We start from the raw sequence: 20,068 nt of genomic DNA, 5'->3' as shown, positions 1-20,068 counted from the left end.
TGTTTTGTTTGCACCCTCCTGTTTCGCAACTTAAAAAAAAACATGCAGGAAACCCCTTTCCTCACAAGAAATTTACAGGAAGGGAATGTGGTTCTGGGCACAGTGAAACAAATTAGGACTTGGTGTTTATCCCATCTTTCAAGATTTTTAAATATAAAATATTGCCTGGAGTAGGGACTGTGGGCTAGTTTTTCCTGCCTGCCTAACCTTTCTGCAATGCATGAAAAACTGTACTAGCTCTGATGGCACAGGGTGAGTGTGGCCTTTTTTCTTTTCTCTTTTCCTTCTCCTTGCAACGTATGCAAGCTTCAGTTAGAAAGGTTCAATTCCCTCCCACACCCCTCCAGAATGTCTGGACCTCTGGACTCCTGGATATACAGATTGACACCTGCTTCTGCCATGTTTATACCAGTGGGCAACCTTTTTTTTTTAATTAAAGAGACAGTGGATAAACAGCAGGTGAAATTTGGGGGCTTACAATGGACACCAGCTTATCCTGCCCCTTGCTGTACCACAGTGATTAGGGGTCACCTAGTGAGATCACACTTGCCAGCTCACCCTTGGGGTGAAAGGGGCACAGAGAGTGGTTCCTTCATCCCAAACTTCAAAATTTCTCTGCATTGAAGGCAAGAGCTAAGGTGTTTATGCTTTCCTTGGAGTGCTGCTCAATTCAAAAATTTGGCAATATTTGTCAGGTGCTTCAAGATCTACAGAGGGAAAATTCAGCAGAAATGCCCTGGCTAGGTATCTTATCTGTTGTATTTATCAAGATGCCTTTGAGGTGGGGGGAATAGCTGCAGGGATGGAAGAAAGAGCCTCTGCCCACTTGACAAGCTGCATGGAATCAATCCTCTCCCGCTAGGCAGCTCTATATGCTACAAAAACCATACCTGGCCAGAGGCATTCATGTCAGGAGAAAGCAAAACTTTAAATAAAACTTGTATGAGGAGTGAGTGAATTATTTATCATCTTCCTTAAGCATACTCTAAAATAGCAGTTCTCTGCCCACACTTCCCCTTCTATTTACTATTTACTGCTCTTTTGGGGCAGAGTGCTGCGTCTCACTCCAAATAGTGGTATGTTGATAACGGACTTCTCCACTCCAACAGGAAAAGAAAAATGGATTTAAAATGGTGGATGTTTGGATAAGGCTAATTAATAAATCCTAGGAGGACAATAACTCACTTGAAGTGAGGCATATCTACAGCTGGCACCTTGACTGTAAGGGAGAATGTACCTATAAAAGCATTAACGTCATCCTAACAGCAGGAGGGAGAGATCATAACCACTGCAGGATGCCAGGTCCAGAGGGAGTGAAATACGGCAGTGCTTGACTGGATCCTGGAGCTCAGCACTCTGGGGGCTGCAAGTAGGGTTTGCAGCTGTCCTTCAGTGTCCTTTTGTAATTTTCTTTTGGATAAGGAAGGATTCTGTTAAGATAAACATTTGCTGCCTTCAACTCTGTGCTACCTTGCAGCTGCTGGTGGGATACAGGATGTGGGCAGGAGGCTGGATGAAAAGCTGTGATATGGCAAGCCTGGCTCCCTTTGTGGCCTGGTCCTGGGGGTTATAAGAAACCTAAGGCCAGCCTCAGGGAAAGACAGGAAAATAATGACAGGAAAATAATGACAGGAAAATAATGCCAAGAAAATAATGCAAAAGTTTCCATTGCACTCCAGACTTCATATTGCAGAGTTTCCCCAGATGGCAGGGGTGGGAATGGGGTTTGTTTTGTCACTGTTTTCACTCTCATTTCATTTGCTGAGTTTTCTCTAATTGCTTCCTTGCGAAAGGCCTGCAGCCAAAAATCAAGGCACACTTTCTCCACATCCCCAGGCTGTGAGTTCATACTTTCACGCAGCTGTCTCCTGGTACTTGTGTGGTAGACAGGCAGGAATTTCTGCTATGAAGGAGTCCCTCTTCAAACAGGAGGATCTTTTAATTTGGCATGGCTAAGCAAGGCACTGTATTGCCCTGAGTGACTAACATGGGTGTAAAAGATAGCACCTAAAGCATCTATTTTGCCTTTGGAGTTCTCCCAGCAGGTCTCCCCTATCTGAACTGAAGCACAGTCAATGGAGAAGCTGCTGCAGTGCTGGAATCCATCAGTGCTTGCAACTCGCTCCCATTGAAGTGCTTCTCCACTGACTGCTCTTTCCCAGTGTGGAAAGCGGCCTCACATTGGGTTATATGGAGATGGGGCTGTGGGAGTCAACACATGCAGGGCATTAGCTCACAACATAAAACTGGCCCATAAAATCCTCCCATGATCTGGAGCTACCAAGTGGCACTGCCAGTGGCTGGGCAGTGTGGTGGGGTTTGCTTGCAAAGGAGACTGACTGCTGCTTTCCTCTGCACATGTGTTTGAAACCTGCAGGTGGTGTATAGAAAACTGGTTTTGCTTGCAGCTGACTGCAGAACATGCTCTCTCCACATTTTTTATAGGGTCAGAAAAAAACTAATTTGAAGTGAGCATGGTGGGAACCAGGCAAGCTCACACTAGATTATTGAACGCAAGCAAGGACTTACAGTGGAGCAGCTGCTTCTCCTTTTATTTATTTCTGTAATAAACAGACTGTAAACCTTCTCCTGCCACCTGTTCTAGGAGGCCAAGCAAGCAAGTGAAAACGTAATAATACGTAGCTGCTGAGCATAAGCAATTTAAATGTATAACTTCAAAAAGGAATCTTTGTTCCAGACTGTGACAGGGAAACCTGCAGCCTCAGAGGCTGCAGGGCAAGGGCAGGGCTGGAGAAGACCTGTCTGGTTTTTGCAGTGCTGCCTTACTGTCCTGATCCTGCACAACTCCCACGGGTGTCTGGGCAGGCAGCTGGCCAGCCTAAGTGGTGAGGATCAGTTTTTGCGCATTAAGACCTGTTTGGCCACGATACTGGTCAGTAAGGGGAAAAGGCAGAAGACCTTGCAGGAGTCAGAGCAGAGTGCAGCCATCAGAAATGGAGATATCAGCTCTGGGGCTACAGCTGTCATTTAGACTGGCCTAAGAAGGCACCCTGGCTTGTATCAGCAATGGTGGGGCCAGCAGGGCCAGGACAGTGACCGTCATCCTGTACTCAGCAACTGTGAGGCTGCACCTTGAATCCTGTGTTCAGTTTTGGGCCCCTCTCTACAAAAAAGACATTGAGGTCCTGAAGCTTGTCCAGAGAAGAGCAATGGAGATGGAGAAGAGTCTGGAGCACAAGACTTATTGAGCAGCAGCTGAGGGAAAAGAAGTTTTTTAGCCTGGAGAAAAGGACACTGAGGGGAGATCTTAGTGCTCTCTACAATAATATTCTTCTTATGCTATCATCTAACAAATCATCAGAGGTTGTGATGAGGTGGGGGTTGGTTTCTTCTCCCATGAAACAATTAATAGGATATGAGGAAATGGCCTCAAACTGCACCAGAGAGGGTATAGATTGGATATTAGGAAAAATTATTTCAGGGAAATAAAAAGGGTTGCCAAGCCTTGGAAGAGGCTGCCAATGGAAATGGGTGCATCACTGTCCCTGGAGGTATTTAACAGGCTTGTACATGTGCTGTTTAGGGACAGGGTTTACTGGTGGACTTGGCAGTGTTAGGTTAATGGTTGGCCTCCATGATCTTAGAGATCTTTCCAACCTAAATGATTCTATGACTCTCTCTCTTTTAAGAAAGACAGATTCCCCGAACCTGCATGCCTGTGGCATGCCAGCTGGGTGCCTGGGGCAGTAACGGGCACCAGCATCCCACCTGCTCCCACATCCCACCTGCTCCCACCCATCTCCTGGGGCTGGGTTTTACCTGGCTGGGGTGGAAGCCATCAACTGGTTCGATCAGCTGCCAGGGCTCACCTCCCATCTTGCGCCACTCCTCAGCTGCTGCAAAGAGCACAGGCAAGAGGCGTTATCACCAACCACTGAGCACGGAGATGCCCACCCAGAGATGTACCCCCCTCCTCCTCAAAGCACCGCTGGTATTTTTAAGCACACGACAGCTCTGCGTGAAGATTATGATAATTCACATGAAGTTGTCAGAGCCAATAGTGTGTACAATCCCCTCTCCTTGGGGCAGTATTTAAGCCTTTATTGTTATTTTTTTCCTCTGCTATATTTATGCAAGGAAGCGCTTTGAACATAAATGATCGTAAAACAATTCACTTTCCCTCCCAACTAAGATGGATGCTGTAGCAAGTAAGGCTGTAAATTATTTAATACTGATTTAATACTTTTGCATTTCCCATGTTAGTTGCATCTTCAGCAGTGCAAAAGAAAAAATAGAGATGAAGAAAACAGTGCTTTTTAGGGAAAGAGATGGTAACAGAATATTCACATGGGCTGAAGTCTGCATGAACAGACTGTCATTTTTTGATTACTTATCTTCTGAGTGGTCTTTTTCAACTCCAACAAAATAACCTTTTGAATTGCATAAGCGTGACATTCAATGCAAATGATGCTGTGCTGTAAGCCCTAGAGCCATTAGAGAAGTAAAAAGCTTTCTCTCTTCAAAAAGGGCTGTGGAGTGATCAAACATGGGACTAGTGGATATGGCATTAACAGACTGTAAATTCAATAATTCCTTTTATAATGACAGATTGAGAATTCTTAATAGCATTATGCAAGCATCCTGTCAGGAGGAAAATGTTCTCCATTCAAGCACCACAGTTTGATCTGGGCTCACTGCTGTTTTTTGGACCCTGGTTATTGTGTCAAAAAGTGCTGTCTGGGTCCCCACGCTAACTCTCATTCACAAAGAGGTGATATTCCTGCTTTGACTATAAAAACCTACTTGTGATGCTTCAGACAGCGCCCAAAACCTGTTTCAAGACACGGGGCTTGTAGGTTTGTTTCAAATTTACAGTATGTTGGGCACAACACATATTTACCTTAGATTACTGCATGCAGTGAGCATATAGATGCACAGTGAACTTACCTAACTCCTTATATATGATATCCTACATGGAGTATGAGGCTGTATACTGTGCTTTACTTTGTAGAGAGACTACTGTTCCAGTGCCAGAAATAGCAGAGGAGTAAGTAAGATAAGTAAAATTTGTATCAAGATAGGTTAATTTACACTGTTATACCTGACCTCAAAAAATCCTAGAATAGTGGAGCAAATAGCCACCAACTGAGTATGTCCAGAGTCTGTCTTAGAAATGCCTTTTGCCTTGTCTGGACGACACCAGAGCTTGCTTCTATCCACACCAAGGAAAAGGCATAACAAGCAACCCCTATCCCCCTCTTTATTGCACTGCTTCATAAAGGAACCACTAATTTCTTCAGTCAAGGTCAACATGTGGGCTAGAGTGTCCATCTGAACCTAGAATAAATGCTAACATGCTCAGATTTTACTGGGAAAAAGCTGGGAGCTGCTATGTACATAAATATGCCCAGGTCAGCCTGAAATCAATGTACTCATCACAGTGTTTAACCACTGCTAAATATTTGATGTCTGGAGAGTTTCGGGGAGGATTTGCTGCTTGCTTCAGAAAGAGACCAGAAAAGTGGGTCAGTAGCCTTAGCTGGCTTTTGAGCACACTCGCGATCTGACAGCTTTCCTGACGGCAAGTTCGAATCCTTGCCTCCAGGGCTGCAGGAAATTTTGCAAAGTGTCTTTCAAAGCTGATGTTTGTATATGCATGTGTGATTTTGTTTACTTCATGTATTTAATGCGATGTAATCAAGAACAGCAAATTATATTAAGATGTTTCCTTTTGTGAAAGCAAATAAATTAACTAAAGTTAGTAATTTAACTTATTAAAGTAATTTGCCTACCCAGCAGGTAGTTCATTCCAAGTCCTAATGACTTGTTAAATATTAAGTAGCTGAGGCAAAAGCTGCCAGGAGGCTTGGACACCCTGAAACTCTGTGCTATGAGAATGAGCTTGACAGTGGAGCCCACCTCTCTGACAGAAACTTTTGGACAGAAAGGCTGCCTCTCCCATCCTCATTTCTTTACCTCCTCGTCCTCCATATGGTCTTCATGAGACCCAGAACCAGCTTCTGGAATTGGGTCATGTAGGATAAAATAAGTTTGTGAATTTCGATAGGATTTGGCTGCAAAATGAGATGGCAGCTTCATGGTTTCAAGGACAGCCAAGCACTAATGGGGAGAAGTGTTAGAGAAGTACACTTTAAAGTATTGACAGGGTGCTTCTGTCCCTTCGTGGCTCTGGATTTAGATGCCTGCATGCTCGGATTTAAAATACAGTCCCCAGATAAAATTTTTCAATAAGGACCAACATGGAACTACCTCTCTATGTGAATATAAAAACAAGGAAATGCAGATAAAGCTTTATCCCTAATTATTATATACTATTTTTTGAATGTAAACGTTCAGGCTATTTTGGAGAGGCCCCAATGTGGCCAGGGCTGGAGCTCTGGCCCCATGAAGGGAGGTTGAGGGACAGGGATGGTCCATTCCAGGGAAGAGCCTGTGGGAAGATGATGAGGATGGGGCCACTCTCTTCACAGCAGTGCACAACAGGAGAGAGAGAGACAAGTTGTAACACTGGAGATTCAGGCTGGATATAGAAATAAAAAGCTGTTTTCCTACTTTCCCATCACTATCTAACTACTTGAAATACATTGCCAAAATCAATCCCTCATCTCATGCTGATCCCTATTTTTAAAAAGAAAGAGTGTGGTTCTCCTTGTGAAGAATCCAAGCTGATGCTGGGTGTTGCCTCAAGCTGGACCCCGGTGCATCTTGCAAGGCAAACAGAGCTGAGATGGATTCAGGGACAGGTGTCTGTCCCCAGCCCAACAGGGACTATGTCTGCTCACTCTCATAGGTAATGACAAAAGTTTCCAGGATGTTTTAATTTATTTTTAAGTGTCAGTTGCAGAAGAAAGTGATTTAGGTAATGTGCTTACCTAATGTCACTAAAGATCACAGAAGGACAGGTTTTGTAAGCTTTTCAAGTCAAAAGTTACAGTAGTATGTAGGTGTTTAAAGAAACATAGGAAAGAAGCCAGCTATTCCTGGGAGAGGTGCTTCTACTTTGGGAACAGTGAGAGTGGAGCTGTGTTACTGAGGCAGGAAAATGGCTGCTGAAAGATCTCCTTCCCAAGGCACTGCTCAGCCCAGAGGAGGCAGCATGAAGCCCAGTCAGTGACGAAGTAAACTACATCTCACGAAGACCACTTTGACCACTGCAGGTATGCATCTCCAGCCTAGATGACCTGCTATAAAAGCAATGTTCAAAACCAAAACCAAATCTTACAGACCAGGATAGGTTTGAGATTTCTTTTTTTTCTACATCAGCCTGAAAAGCTGCAGTGGACAAGCAGGAGGCCTTCTTAGCAAAGGCACATCTGTTGTCCCTGTCACCTTGCTACCCAAGAGAAAGTGGCCACTGGACTGTGCATCACTGGGCTTGTGGGTGCCGGCAGCTGGGACCAGCGGGGAGGTTGCTGTTCCCAAGGGGGTGGTGGGATCTTGTCTCAGGAAACGTCCCTGGTTACCCCAGCCATGGAAGCCAGGAGAAACTGGCATTAAGGATCCCTCCTTGGCCACAGCCCTGACTGCAGGGTCACCTAGGCTGGCTGACTATACTGCCCTTCTCGTGGTACAGAGCCAAAATATGAGGAGCATAGCAGCAGCCCAGCACCTGAGTAAGTGCTTTGTGAGAAAGACAGGGTAAAAAACAACTTACTTTTTCTCAGTGGGAAATCCATGTAGAAAATATCAAAGTTGACAAATTTCTCAGATCTTGCTATTTCTTTCAGGACATTGGAAAGTTGTAATGCTCTCTGCAAAAAATCAAGCGATATAATGACTATTCATTGCTATTCATGTTGCTTTACACGGATCCAGCTTTTATCACTGATGCAGAGGCAGTAGTTTGAAAGATAATGTTGCTCTGTCAGCTGGGGGACAGGAGGTGAACTGGGGCCCTTCATCAGAACGTGGACTTACATGAGCACCACCAGTCTTTGGACTACCCAGCTCATCCTCGCAGGTTGCGCTGAGGCCTCAGCTGATTTCGTAAGTTTGACACAGCATATGCTTATTTCACTGGAGACCTCTTTTAGTAGTGTCCTTATATAAATATTCTAAGTTTCTTGCTTTTGGAGCCCAGTAATTTTCATTCCTCTTAAAGAAATGAAAAACTTTTCTACAAGAGAAATGTACTCTTTTCCTATTATCCTTCCCACTACTACGTTGTAGGTGATAATGCTTATCTATGCAGACCAAATTCCACCCTTACTTTCAGAAGAGTAAATTACCACCATTGAGTGTCTGCCTGATACATCCAGTGTAATTTCTGCAGCCATAACAGAGATCAGGATCTCCTAAATAAATTGTGCAGTTTGGATAATAACACAGACAATTAGTTTCAGACAAGGACTCGGAATGATTAATTCATACCCTGAAGACATATTCATTGTTCATGGACAGAAGTTACATGTACTCTCTGCTCTGTATTGTTGGTATGAATATATAAGCTGCAACCCTGCAAAGGTTTAGGAATGTGCTTAATGGCCTTCTCTGAAGTCAAGAGGGACAGTGCATAAAATGTAAGCTTTGGTGAAATTAAGGCCATATTTTTTTGTTTAGTGAATGCAAACATTAATACAACCATACAGAGAGATGAGACCTTTGATAATAGTTGGTTACTGGCTCTTTTACATGGCTGCAGGGGATTGCTGGGATTAAAAATCAGCTTGTACCATAAGAAAATAAGTGGCTGGTATTATGTGTCATTTACTTCTGCAGCCAGATTTTTAGGGTCAGTTTTAAGACATCTCTTTTCTGTCTGTTCCCATTCCTGCACTGAACCTGGATACTCCCTGGTCGCACCATCTGGTGATTAAGTCCACAGAAATGTGTCAGAGGAAGATTAGCACAAATCCCAAATGAGAACAGGGTAAGGCTCTTGCTCTCAGGACCTGCTCCTGCAGCCAGAAAAGTCTATGCAGCTGGCTTGTCATACCAACAGCTCACTTGATTCAAAAGCCTTTCCTTTCTTATCAGGTACATTTTCTTCTTAAATAACAAGAACCTGAACAGTTTTGTCTTGGGGAGATCACATCCCTTGAGCATAAATTTGGGTAGCTGAGAGGTTGTAACAGGAATACCTTCACAAATCCCTTAACTTGAGCATGCTGCCTCCCAGAGCCTGAGAAGCATTTGAAAGGATTGTTGTGGATATTTCCACATTTTCTCCTTGCCTTTGGAAGGAAAAAAACCTGTGCTGACATCTTGCCTTTGAGGCAATTGGGCTTCTCTCCTCAGGCACAGGCCAGAGTGCCGGTGTACTGGGGCGATCCCACAGCAGCCTCATTGAGACTTACCTCCGAGGTCAGATTCCTGAGGGTCTCATTGGGGGTCAGCCAGCCGCTGCAGGGGCTCACCTGGGCAGGCATGAGGAGAGGGGCTTTAGCAGTGGGCCAAGATGAATGCGGAGCTCCTAAGCTACAGCTGCAGACCTTACCTGGAGGCAGTCGAGGAACGAGTAGAGTTGACTGTACGTGACATCCTTGTTCAGCTGTCCTGCAAAGCACAGAGAGCGGAATTTCATGTGCCCGATGGCCAAATGTGACTTCATTCTGCGCATCTGTGCATTCCCATGCCTTACACCCCTAGGTGGGAAGAGGCACCCCAGGAGCCCCACCACACCCCCTAACCCCAGGGTACCCTCCCACCACCAGAACTGGGGTGCAATAGAAGTGGCAGCACCAAGGCATCCTTGCTGCTGAGGTGCCCATGTCCCCACAGTGTGCACAGCCCCACACCTGCTTCTCCAACATCCCTCTCCGGCCTTTCATAGGTGATTTGTCTCACATGTGGGGTTAGTCATCACAGCCTATGCCAACCTCCAACGTGTGTGACTGATATTTTCCCGTTAACACGTCTCTCACCCGCCAAAGAAATGCAGGGTTTGCAAAGTTGAAGGGTGCCTGTATACAGTCTGAGTTTTGCATTTACCTCACAGAGGTTGGCCTTAAAAGGGAGAAACAATTTTGCTGTCATGGAGGGAGGTGGATATGCTTGTGTGGGTGAGGAAATTCATGCACCAAGTCAAACATCCAGCTAACATTCCCTAAAATTCACTGTACTACGCAATAGCTTGGCTTGCTGAGAAAATTATCCATTTTCTCAATCTTCTTGCTTCTTTGGTAACTACAACTAAGATGGGAATTAAATGGCCACATTTTTTTGTATCAGCTATTTTATTGTTTGTAGTACACTGATCATCCCATCAGGCTTTGATATTTTTGCAGTTCTGAAATAGGAATTTCTTACTGTTGTTTTTAGGAACTGCAAAGTATAATCTCTCCCAAGTTAAAAGGGCTTCTCAGGTTGCTTTGTAGTGGCTCCCTGATACAGATGTGCTTCCTGCCTTTCACACAGCTGCTCATCTCCCAGCAGCAGTTCCAGCTGCCCAGGAAGCAAAAGGTGGGGGGTTCAAAGATCTAGCATCACTTCTGGATATCTGGATGTTCCAGATTCCTGTAGCCTGAAGCATCAGGCCCTGGGATGGGCTGTTGTAGGGCCCAGGGATCTGGCAGAAAGCCAGACTGATGTCTGGTCATGGCTGACCGGCAGCCAAATGGGGAATCCTACTCACAGCCTGTCGGAGGATGTGCCAGAAGGGATCCCTTGCTGCAAAACGTGTTGCTTAGGATTAATTGGGTCCCTCCAAGGCAAATTACCCCTCTGAAATTTTTCCAACTGATCCTATAGTTAATCACTCCTGATTTGGCTATGTGTTGTTTCTGATAATTAGATACCCAGTTAGAGGAACTGTCGCTGTGATAAACATGCACTCAGGGGAAGAAATGGGTTTATGTGACTAAAAATTAATTATCACAGGTTCCCCCTGCCCTGAAAGGGGCAAGATTTTTCTCTTTTTTTCTTTTTTTTTCATTGTTACTAGTATAGTGGTTATGAGGGAAAAATACAGGAGTAGAAATGGGGAAGATGGTAATGGTAAGATGGTAATGGAAGATGGCCCATTGCTAATCCCTAGGGAACACTGGGAAACTACAGCACAGGGTGTGCTGCAAGCTGTGTTACCGGTGGTTGCCAACATCATCTGAAGCTGTAATCTACCATTTTAATGATGTGATTTAGCTTCTCTCTCTCTTTGCTGGTGCGAACTATTATGACAACAACTTCCTCCTTGTCAGATGCAAAAGAGATTCCTTTACTAAAATACAAATAAGTGCATGCTTTTGGTCTAGAAAATCAAGGACTAAGTGATCTGTTAATGGTCAGAGGTATCATGTCATTCACACCCTGAGATGACAGGCACCCACAGATAGCCGCCAAATCTCTGAAAAAAATGCCCCAAAGCACTTTACAGTAACTACACTCTTAGGGAATGCCCCAAAACATGCCTGCACACGGTGTGAGGTTTCAATCATCACACACAGGTAGTGAAGGAGGTGCCAGGCACCCAGCACTGTCAGAAAATTCATTTTTCTAATATAAAAACAGTCTTTTACAACCCCCTGACTTAATCTTCTGCCTTGGTCCACATCCAGTTTTACCACAACATCCACTAGTGAGTGTCAACATCCATTAGTGAGTGTCAACTAAATGTCCATCTCCACCTATAACAACAATCAGGATGAAGTGCAGGCAGGTTGGCCACAATTTTGGGCCAAAACTGAGGTAGAACAGCTTGTTTACACCACCACAGCATGTGTTGAGCCTGGGTTTAGAGCTGGGTGGGTAGAGCTGGTGGGGGAACCGGGCAGAATAGGGGACTGACCTGTCTTGCACTGGGGATGGTAAGAGCTGTCATTCCTACTTCTGCAGCACAGCCAATATATGGCTCATATCTCTCAGATCTCCTCTACTCTGTCAGGTTTGCTTGAAATCATTAATAGATTCGTAGATTTTTTAGGGAGAGAAGGCAACATGAATGGACAGATAACCAGGAGGAACCGCACAACACCTCATATTTACCTAGAGGATGGTATCTGTCATGCAGGTTATCCCAGAGGAAGCGACCGTCTACCAAGCCTGTTAAAATCACATGGCTGCCATTTGGAAGATGGGAGTCCAGGTATCGCAGAGCTTGCACCACATTGGAGAGCATTTCTTTGGGTGTGGTCATGTGGGCCAGCGTGTCACGTTCCCTAAAGAAGAGGATGCCAAAAGGACATGGTGTCAAGAATACTGTGTCCCCAAAAAGGCACCTGAAACAGTGTCACTGTTTGCTGCTTTTCCACATTAAGTCAACTGAATGAAACCTTAGAAAAATGTTGTGATGTCTCTCACTTGTCATTGCCAAAATCAGACGTGATATAAAAACCTCCCTCCCTCAGTGTGCCCCATCTCTCTGCTACAACAGACAGATGCATCCCTTTTTTATACAGTGGGCACCTAACTCCAGTGGGCAGCTAAGAATCACACAGCTGCTCATCTGCTTCCCTTCCTTCCCTTCCTCCCCAGTGAGACAGGGGAAGAAGAGAGAGTAAAAGCAAGAAAACTTGGGGGGATCTAGGTGAAAAACCAAAACAAACCAGTTATTGTTCAATAAGCGAGGAAGAAGCAGAAGAGAGAAAGCAAGCAAAGAAGTGATGCAAAGCAAATCCCTCATCACAGCTGGGTGAAAGTAGGACTTCTTTCCCCATGGGTTCCTGCGCATAGCTTATATTCAACATGCTCTTTGATTATGCAAGGTAGGAATATCTAAGGTAGCTTTGTCTCTCACATGTCCTACACCTCTTACCAGAGCTCTGCAGGAGGGCAGGAGAGGGGTCTGGACAAACATGTGAGCTTGGAGAGAGGCGATATCTAAGATTAAAATAGTCCATTGGGGTACAGGAGCTGTGTCAGTGTTCCACATGGACTGAATGCCCACATGTTGTGACTCACTGTCAGGCGTGAACCTCTTCAAGCCAGATTCCCCAGCTCGGGTTTATCCTTCCCCTCTTGTATTTAGCTGTAAATGCCACAGGAGTGTGGGGGGAAATGAAATCCTAAAGTTGAAATACATTTCAATTTATATAAGGAAAACAAACAAGCAAAACCACCCCAGGCTGCCTGGAGAACAATGTTCTAGTTACATTATTATAGCAACCACTTTATTACAGAAAAAGTGTCCACGTGCTCTCGCGCCTGAGACCTACTGCCGCACTCTCATGGTGCCCGTGCCCAAAAGGGGCTGACAGCAAGGCAGGGAACACAGCCCTCAGAAGGCAGTCCCATCCCAACAAGAGAGGATCCATCCACCTTGGGAAGCAAGGTCTTGTGACAGTTTTCCTTCCATCTTGGTGGTGTGGCTCAGCTGATCAAGGCGTTCAGAGAGAAAGATTAAGAAGTAAGACAGGGGATGTCCTTCCAAGCAGGAAGGTTGCACTAATGACCAGCCTCACTGTTTTAGTGGTTCCCACATTTTTTCCTCTTGCTTGTTCTCTTTGCTTGTAGAAAAGCAATCACTTTAGCAGCCAGAAGGCTCCATCCAGGCCCTTTCCTTAGGAAAGTCCTTTCATCTCTTTCTTGGCTTCCCAGGGGTAAGAGAAGGGCAAACTTGATGCTTGCAGTGCTGAGCCAGCTGCTGGTGAATTGGGTCAGATTCCTTGTCAGTGAACACCATAGAAGCAGGAGCTTTCCAAGGCACTGTTGTTCTGTCTCAAGGCATTAGAAATGCTTGGGTTCAGAGGGGGGGAGTGGGTGCTGAGTCCTGTGTGGGAGAAGCATGTTCCCTTAGAAGGATTTGGGATTCTTCAGTGAGCTGCATTTTGCACACAAAATAATAACTGGGTGAGTTTCCTGGGCCCAGAAATTTATCTTAATGCAGTATGTGCTGCTGAAGCATTTGAGACTTCCTAGTAGGGAGAACCGAAAAACAGCATTAAGATTATGGTTTATCCTTGTGACAGCCACCCAGTCAAGCTACTTTTGAGATAAGACTGTGGATTTGCTCTGAAATTACTTCATTTCGCCTACAGGTGTTGCAGCACTTGATATCAAAATACCGGTCTGATGTAAGGCCTCTACCACAAGTAAACATGTCAGTATAAGCCAAAATTAATATGACATTCATAATTCCACTTTCTCTTGTCATATGGTATTGAAGTCATGCAGATATGTTAGTGTATTTCTTCAAATTTCCTTTCTTTGCCAGGCTACGAAATTAAAACCAAATGAGAAGAAAGCAACCTTGTAGGCACATTCTATTTTGGCTCTGCCATAAAGACTCCAAGGTGTCTGGGTGAGCACCAGGGTCCATTGTGGTACCCTCACCTCATTCCCCTGGGCTTGCTGCGTAAGGCTGGTATGCCCAGGGCATGAGGGCTAGAAATGTTGCCTGCTCACACACTGTTTCCAGGGCCTGAGGGTGCAGCAGCTCTTTGGTGCTGATAGTCTTACAATAAAGGAGCATTATGCTCTTGCTGGCACTGGTGCCACTTTGTACAAGGTCCTTTCATGGTGGGTGCCTGCTCAGCCTGCTTTGCTGCTGTCACCTTGCTGTTTGTTGCAGATGCCGTAAGTGCAGACCTGTGAAGGAGAGGCTGGAGAAGCAGTGCCATATACTAAATGCAATTAGTATTTGCAGTAATTGTACAGCATTTGAGACTTCTGGTGCTCATTATTTTCTTGTCTGATCTTTTTTTTTTGTTCTAGATTTCTGTATCCCACATTCACACCTTGGTGGGCTGAGAGATACCATTGCCATCTGTCTTTATTTTTCTAACCCCCTGTTTGGACACCACGGTGTGGAGACCACTGGAAATCTGTAACACAGGCTGCCAATTTCATTATCTTTTCCCTCTACGAACATCCACATTACTCATTGCCCCACTCTTCGCATGGGATGAAATACTCACATTTTAACAGTGCTTTGGGAAGAGCTGTGTCTACAGTATGCTTAGCACTATGCCCTCTTTTGAAGCCAAAATGCAGAATAAGGCCAGGAAGGCTGTACTGCTGCAGTTTAAAGCTGTCCTTGAAGGGGTTTTTATTTGCCAAGCCCTAGGTTTGAAGTCAAGCCCATCAGATGCTCTGCATCCTCTGTAACCTCTGTAGGTACATCAGAGCCAGGGCAGCTACATAGTGACAGGACACTGAAAAAAATCTCTCTGCTGTCCAGCCCCCTCAATGGAAACAGCACGATGCTACAGAAGCTGCAGCATCTTTCCTTGCAGGAGTCACAGGGATCAGTACAGCCTGATAGCCCCTTTTGATGCTGTGAATGTTTTGGAAGAAAACAGACAGAAAACAGCAGCGAGAATTTGAGCAGACAAAAGTCTCTCTGCTCGATAGTGGATGCTAGGATAAAAAGATATCAGAGTTTCAAACAAGTATTAAATACTGCTCTGGCAGGTTTTGGAATAAACAAATGGGTGAGGCAAGGTCAAAATAGTTTACATTTCTGAAAATTTCTTTTTACTTCAGACAAGAGTAGAAAGCAGTGTTAGATACAGGATAAGCAAAAGGAATAACCTACAGAATGAGGAATAAAACAAAGGAAAAAGAGGTGCTTTTAGCAAAGGCAGTGACACAGCAGAATTGAAATATGTGTACAGAGCCTGGGCCAAGCCTGTGAGAAGACACCTTGAAAGTCTCCATGGCAGGAGCCATGGACTTCAGCGAAGGTGGATTTTTAATTTTTTGTGGAGGGGGAAGTAGGGGCTTTATCATCCTGGCAATGGATGCAACGGTATCTCCATTAGCTTCCCAGTAAACAGATCCCCAGGACAGTCTTGTCAGCGAGTACCAGGAGGCCTGTGACTGCTTTTCCCACTCTGTCAGAGCATGGTAGCATTGCTTTTGAGGATTTGTGCATCTTCCCCCTAACAGGAGCAGGATGCTGAGGGCAGATTTGGCAGTTTTGGGCAGGGGAGCAGAGAGAGCACAAGCACCAGAGGGTGGAGGTTTCATGGGAGGTGATCTCTGCATGCTGCCTGCCTGTGGCTAGGGCGCTGATGATGCCAGGAAAGGATCTAAAAGGTGCTCCTGTGGTCCCACTTCTGCCCCAGCTGAAGGCTCCCAGGTGCTGCAGTGCCAAGAAAAGCTCTGCCTGGCCTTTGGACATCCTCATCTGGAGCACAACCCCTGTCAAGCAGAGTTTCAACCCATGAACTGCCTTTTTAGCAGTTTTATGATACCAAACCTTGGCCATTTTCATGGCCACGTCTGACAGCCTGCATAATAGCTCCAACTTCATTATACAACCTGCAGGTGAGAATTTTCAAAATCGTTGGAAGGAAACTTAGCTGAATGTGCAGAATTTGTCAAAGTGAGTCTCTGTGTAAGTCTCTGTGTATGTAAGTCAGATTGATTTCTTCCACGTACAAGAAAAGATGAAGACTGAACATGGTGAAAATAATGTTGCACTAGCACTCAGACCTCCTGCAAAACCAAAACTGCAGTATGGATGTGCTGTGCACTGGCCTGGTTGCAAGGTGTTTTCTGCCTTCCCACTACCAGGAGGAAGGGAAGCATCCAACCAGTGAACTCTTGGTGTCCCTGTGAGCATTGCTAATGTAATACCGCAACTATTAGTTTCGAAAGCTTCAGTTCATTCTCCTGCAGAGCTTATGATGTGAGTAAAGCCAGAAAGACAAAACACCTCGTCAGGAGAGCACAGCAAAGACTGCAGGCAGCAGAGGCAGGGTGAAAACAGACCTCGACAGGGGATTATTTTGTCACTCCTCAGAAATGATAAACCAGTCACGCTCACCCTCCTGACAGGAGGTGGCACACTGGGTAAGACAGATATACATGCTTTTAAACACTTTTTTTTCCCCCTCCTGTTGTTATTATTCATTTCCTTTGCTAAGTTAGAAATAATTACTTCAGACATACCATTGGTCATTTTATGACTGGCTTATAAAAGAAAGAAAGAAAGGCAAGCTCCAAATGAGGATTGGTAGGTGCCTATGACAAATACAGGTAAAGAAACAAGTATTTGCAGCAGAAAATTAAGAAATAAAGACCAATAGCAAAGAAAAATGCCACCATGGAAGAGTGCAAAGCAGTGAGACACAAATGTCCAGGCAGTCAGCAGTATTCTAAAGAAGTCAAATTTATGCTACTATAAACGTTCATTTAGTTTACACCTTACCCATTGCAGACATCATTCCCAATTGTAGCATAGATAACTATGGCTGGATTGTCCAACAGCTGATTTCTGGCCAAACTAAAAGATAAATATGGAGCCATATTAATAGGGAAATACACTCTCAATCTCTGAATTGAACACTGTGCTTTTGTGAGATCACATTTGGAAGTATCCTGGTTGGATATGGCCAATGACCAAAAGACTATGCTCTTACGTTTGGGAGAGGGTTTTTTTTTGTTGTTGGGTGGTTGGGTTTTTTTCACTCTAGTTCTATACTTTAGTAAAGCGTCTTAAATAAAGTTTTTTCACTTCTCCTTTTTGCTGCTCATGAACTTGTCTATTTCACTGTTTTTCCTGCTGGCTTTCTATTTTCTTTGTGTTATTCAGAAGCCAAATCAATTGGGGCAAAGACATGAATCACGACAGGAATTTTTAAATCAGAGATGGGAGAGGAAGACTAGGTTTGGCTGACAGCTAAGTCTACGTGTAGAATTGAACTCAAGATCAAATCAGGATGTAGTTTGAACCTCAGTGCTAGAGGGCAAGGGTTCATTATTACTTTTTCTGGAGGAGAGACAAATAAATCCTTTAGGACGTGAACTACATCAGTGTCAAGCAAACTAAATCAAATCCAGATGATCACAACCCACCCAAATTCATCTGAAAAGGAGAGCTGCTGCTCTCACTACCCAGCAGCTACTCAGCTATATCCATATGGAAATTGCAGTGGACCTGCCCATGTCTATCTACATTGCTACACGCAGTTAAGGGGACCCAACGAACAGATTTACAGAAAGGCTTAGTCTCTTCCCTAAAATCACTGGAAATGGTCCCCTGGCTTAACTGAGCCAAGTTCAAGGCCCTGGAGATGGTGATACCCACACTCAAAACCAGTTTTTCTTCCGTTTAATGATGTTTATACCAGAGAAGAAACAGCCAGCACTTCAGAGCATGCTGGTCAAGGGAAGCTGTGCATTTTAGAATACTCATGGATAATATATTCCTCACAGTGCTTTGCTTGTTTCTGTCAAAGAAGTAAAACTCCATCAGTGCTTATGTACTTCAAGTTAGGTCTTGAATCCCATTAAACACTCACCTTTTTATTAATGAGAGGAGGTTTCCTGAAGAACCACCTGATCACACATAGGAGGAACAAGAGAAATAGTACAGCATTGTTAGAGTGACAAAAAAATCCTGAATGCAAACCCAAACTTCATCGTGTATTTCCAAGAATGTAGAAGCACTAAAAGTAAAAAGGGAGCAACAATTCATCTCTGTAACCTTTTTAGGTGTTGGCACTAAGAAGTAAAGCTATATCCAGGGACCTGCTGCTTTCTTAAGAGTCCCACACTTCAGACTGTAGAAAATCAAATACTTTGAAGTGCAGGGTTGTTTGGATCCGGCTTTTAATCCAGATCTGGCAGCTTCTTCCCATCTGTTGAACGCAGTAGTCTCCTGTAAACCAGCCAACCTGACTTGTCAACAGTTGGTCTATTTTAACTTTCCCTATAAATTGCAAAGAGAACTGTTCTCACTCTTCTGAGAGAGTAAGTGTCTCACAGCTATACCACATTGGGACTGATTCAGGTCCTAAACATAGGCACAAGTGCCATTTTTGACATCCCAGAGTATCCAAGACAGCTGCAGCAGGGCTGGCAGATACATCACAAGATGCGTGAGAGATTGTGCACTTCTGGAGAGGCAGCTGGAGGTGGGAAAGATACCACAAAGCACCTTAAATAGCTGTAGACACCAGTGTTTGGGTTCCTTCATTGCTCTCCCCACAAGTGTCAGACTTAGAAAAAGTAGTATTAGGCCAGCTGCAGTTCTCCCAAGAAGCTCTGCATTTCAATAGCGATTCACCCAAAAGGTTGGACGAAAATCTTTCCTCCTTGAGGAGAGGAGCTGGCTACACCTAAACATCTGTGAACATCTGTAATATTTCATTTATGCTTTGAATCAGAAGAGTATTCCCATTTAGTAAAGTTTTTATGCATTAAAGTTACTACCAGGTCTTTAAAGGCTATGCACATTGATCCCAACCATCCCCAGCGCAAAAATCAAACTCCATCACCTGCAGTACAAGAGGCATAGCAAACAAGGAGCCAAAAAAGTCTTTATGCTTCGTTCAAGATGAGACTAGGGCTGTGATTGCAAGAAGCTCACCTCATAGCAATGTACAGAAACAAACTTCAGAGAAGCAGATCCTACAGGTAGTACTTGCTCTTACTTTGCAGTATTTTCTCTCTCTCTTTTTTCATTCTTTCTCCTCTTGTTTTATCCTCCTCCTATTCTCAGATCAACTCTTCCCTGGTCTCTCTCTTCTCTTTTCTGCATTGTGCCTCTGAAGCTTGCTTTGAGGTGTAAATCCTGTCCTCCCTGCAGCTCTTGGGGGGAAACTTGTGGACAGAACATCATTAAATCCCTGCTGGATTGGTATGGGAGAAGAGATCTAAGAGATAAACCCCTAAGGTAGCAATAATACACTTTGCATTTTAATAGTGATGCCTTTGTTATTACCACTCACAGAGATGCCAACCGCATATATCAAGGAATCCTTTATGTTTTAAATAATCCAGTTCTTCCACTTTAAAAATGAGTGCATCTATCTGCTGCTTCTCTCCTGGGGGTTGCTGATCCATTGAAAAATCCAGGCCTTCTACTGAGAAGCTCTTTTCAGCAGGATAAGAGCCCCACAAAAACATTAGAAAATATGACTTGGAACATAGCTACCAGTAGTTTGGTTTTTTTCTGTTTAATAGCCCTTCTTCAGCTAGAGCTGAACACCCTCTGTTTAAGCCATTCTGCCACAAGGCCCCCTGGACTGTGGCTGCAGTTTCAGCATAAATAAACTAGTGGGACCTCTAGAAATTAAAAAGTATTTGCGAAAAAGGCAATAAGCTGTTCTTGGGTATGTATTACCTCCAAAAGCATAGGTAGTTATAATCAGCTCTGTGGAAAGCATTAGCACAGTTACAAATCAAAACATCAAGAAAATGAAGGGGTTTTCTAGGAAACAGTTTTCATGGGTAAATTGAGTCTTCAAGGAAGCTTTTGTGA

At 44.3% G+C, this 20,068-nt stretch overlaps 1 protein-coding gene across 2 annotated transcripts in view; it reads right to left on the bottom strand.

The window, feature by feature from the left end:
- AOAH (acyloxyacyl hydrolase) overlaps positions 1 to 20,068 on the bottom strand; it is a 77,068-nt gene that overhangs the window by 5,828 nt on the left and 51,172 nt on the right. For both annotated transcript variants that reach the window (XM_010398723.4, XM_010398722.4), the window contains exons 15-21: positions 18,105 to 18,141; positions 17,012 to 17,086; positions 11,902 to 12,074; positions 9,419 to 9,477; positions 9,279 to 9,338; positions 7,637 to 7,733; positions 3,781 to 3,857 (exon numbers count right to left, since the gene is read on the bottom strand). In XM_010398723.4, coding sequence (XP_010397025.1) covers positions 3,781 to 3,857; positions 7,637 to 7,733; positions 9,279 to 9,338; positions 9,419 to 9,477; positions 11,902 to 12,074; positions 17,012 to 17,086; positions 18,105 to 18,141 — 578 coding nt within the window. The remainder of the gene's footprint in view (positions 1 to 3,780; positions 3,858 to 7,636; positions 7,734 to 9,278; positions 9,339 to 9,418; positions 9,478 to 11,901; positions 12,075 to 17,011; positions 17,087 to 18,104; positions 18,142 to 20,068) is intronic.

The sequence above is a fragment of the Corvus cornix genome, chromosome 2 (assembly GCF_000738735.6).
Source record: "Corvus cornix cornix isolate S_Up_H32 chromosome 2, ASM73873v5, whole genome shotgun sequence".
Lineage (NCBI taxonomy): Eukaryota > Metazoa > Chordata > Aves > Passeriformes > Corvidae > Corvus > Corvus cornix.
This window is presented reverse-complemented; position numbering and strand designations above follow the sequence as displayed.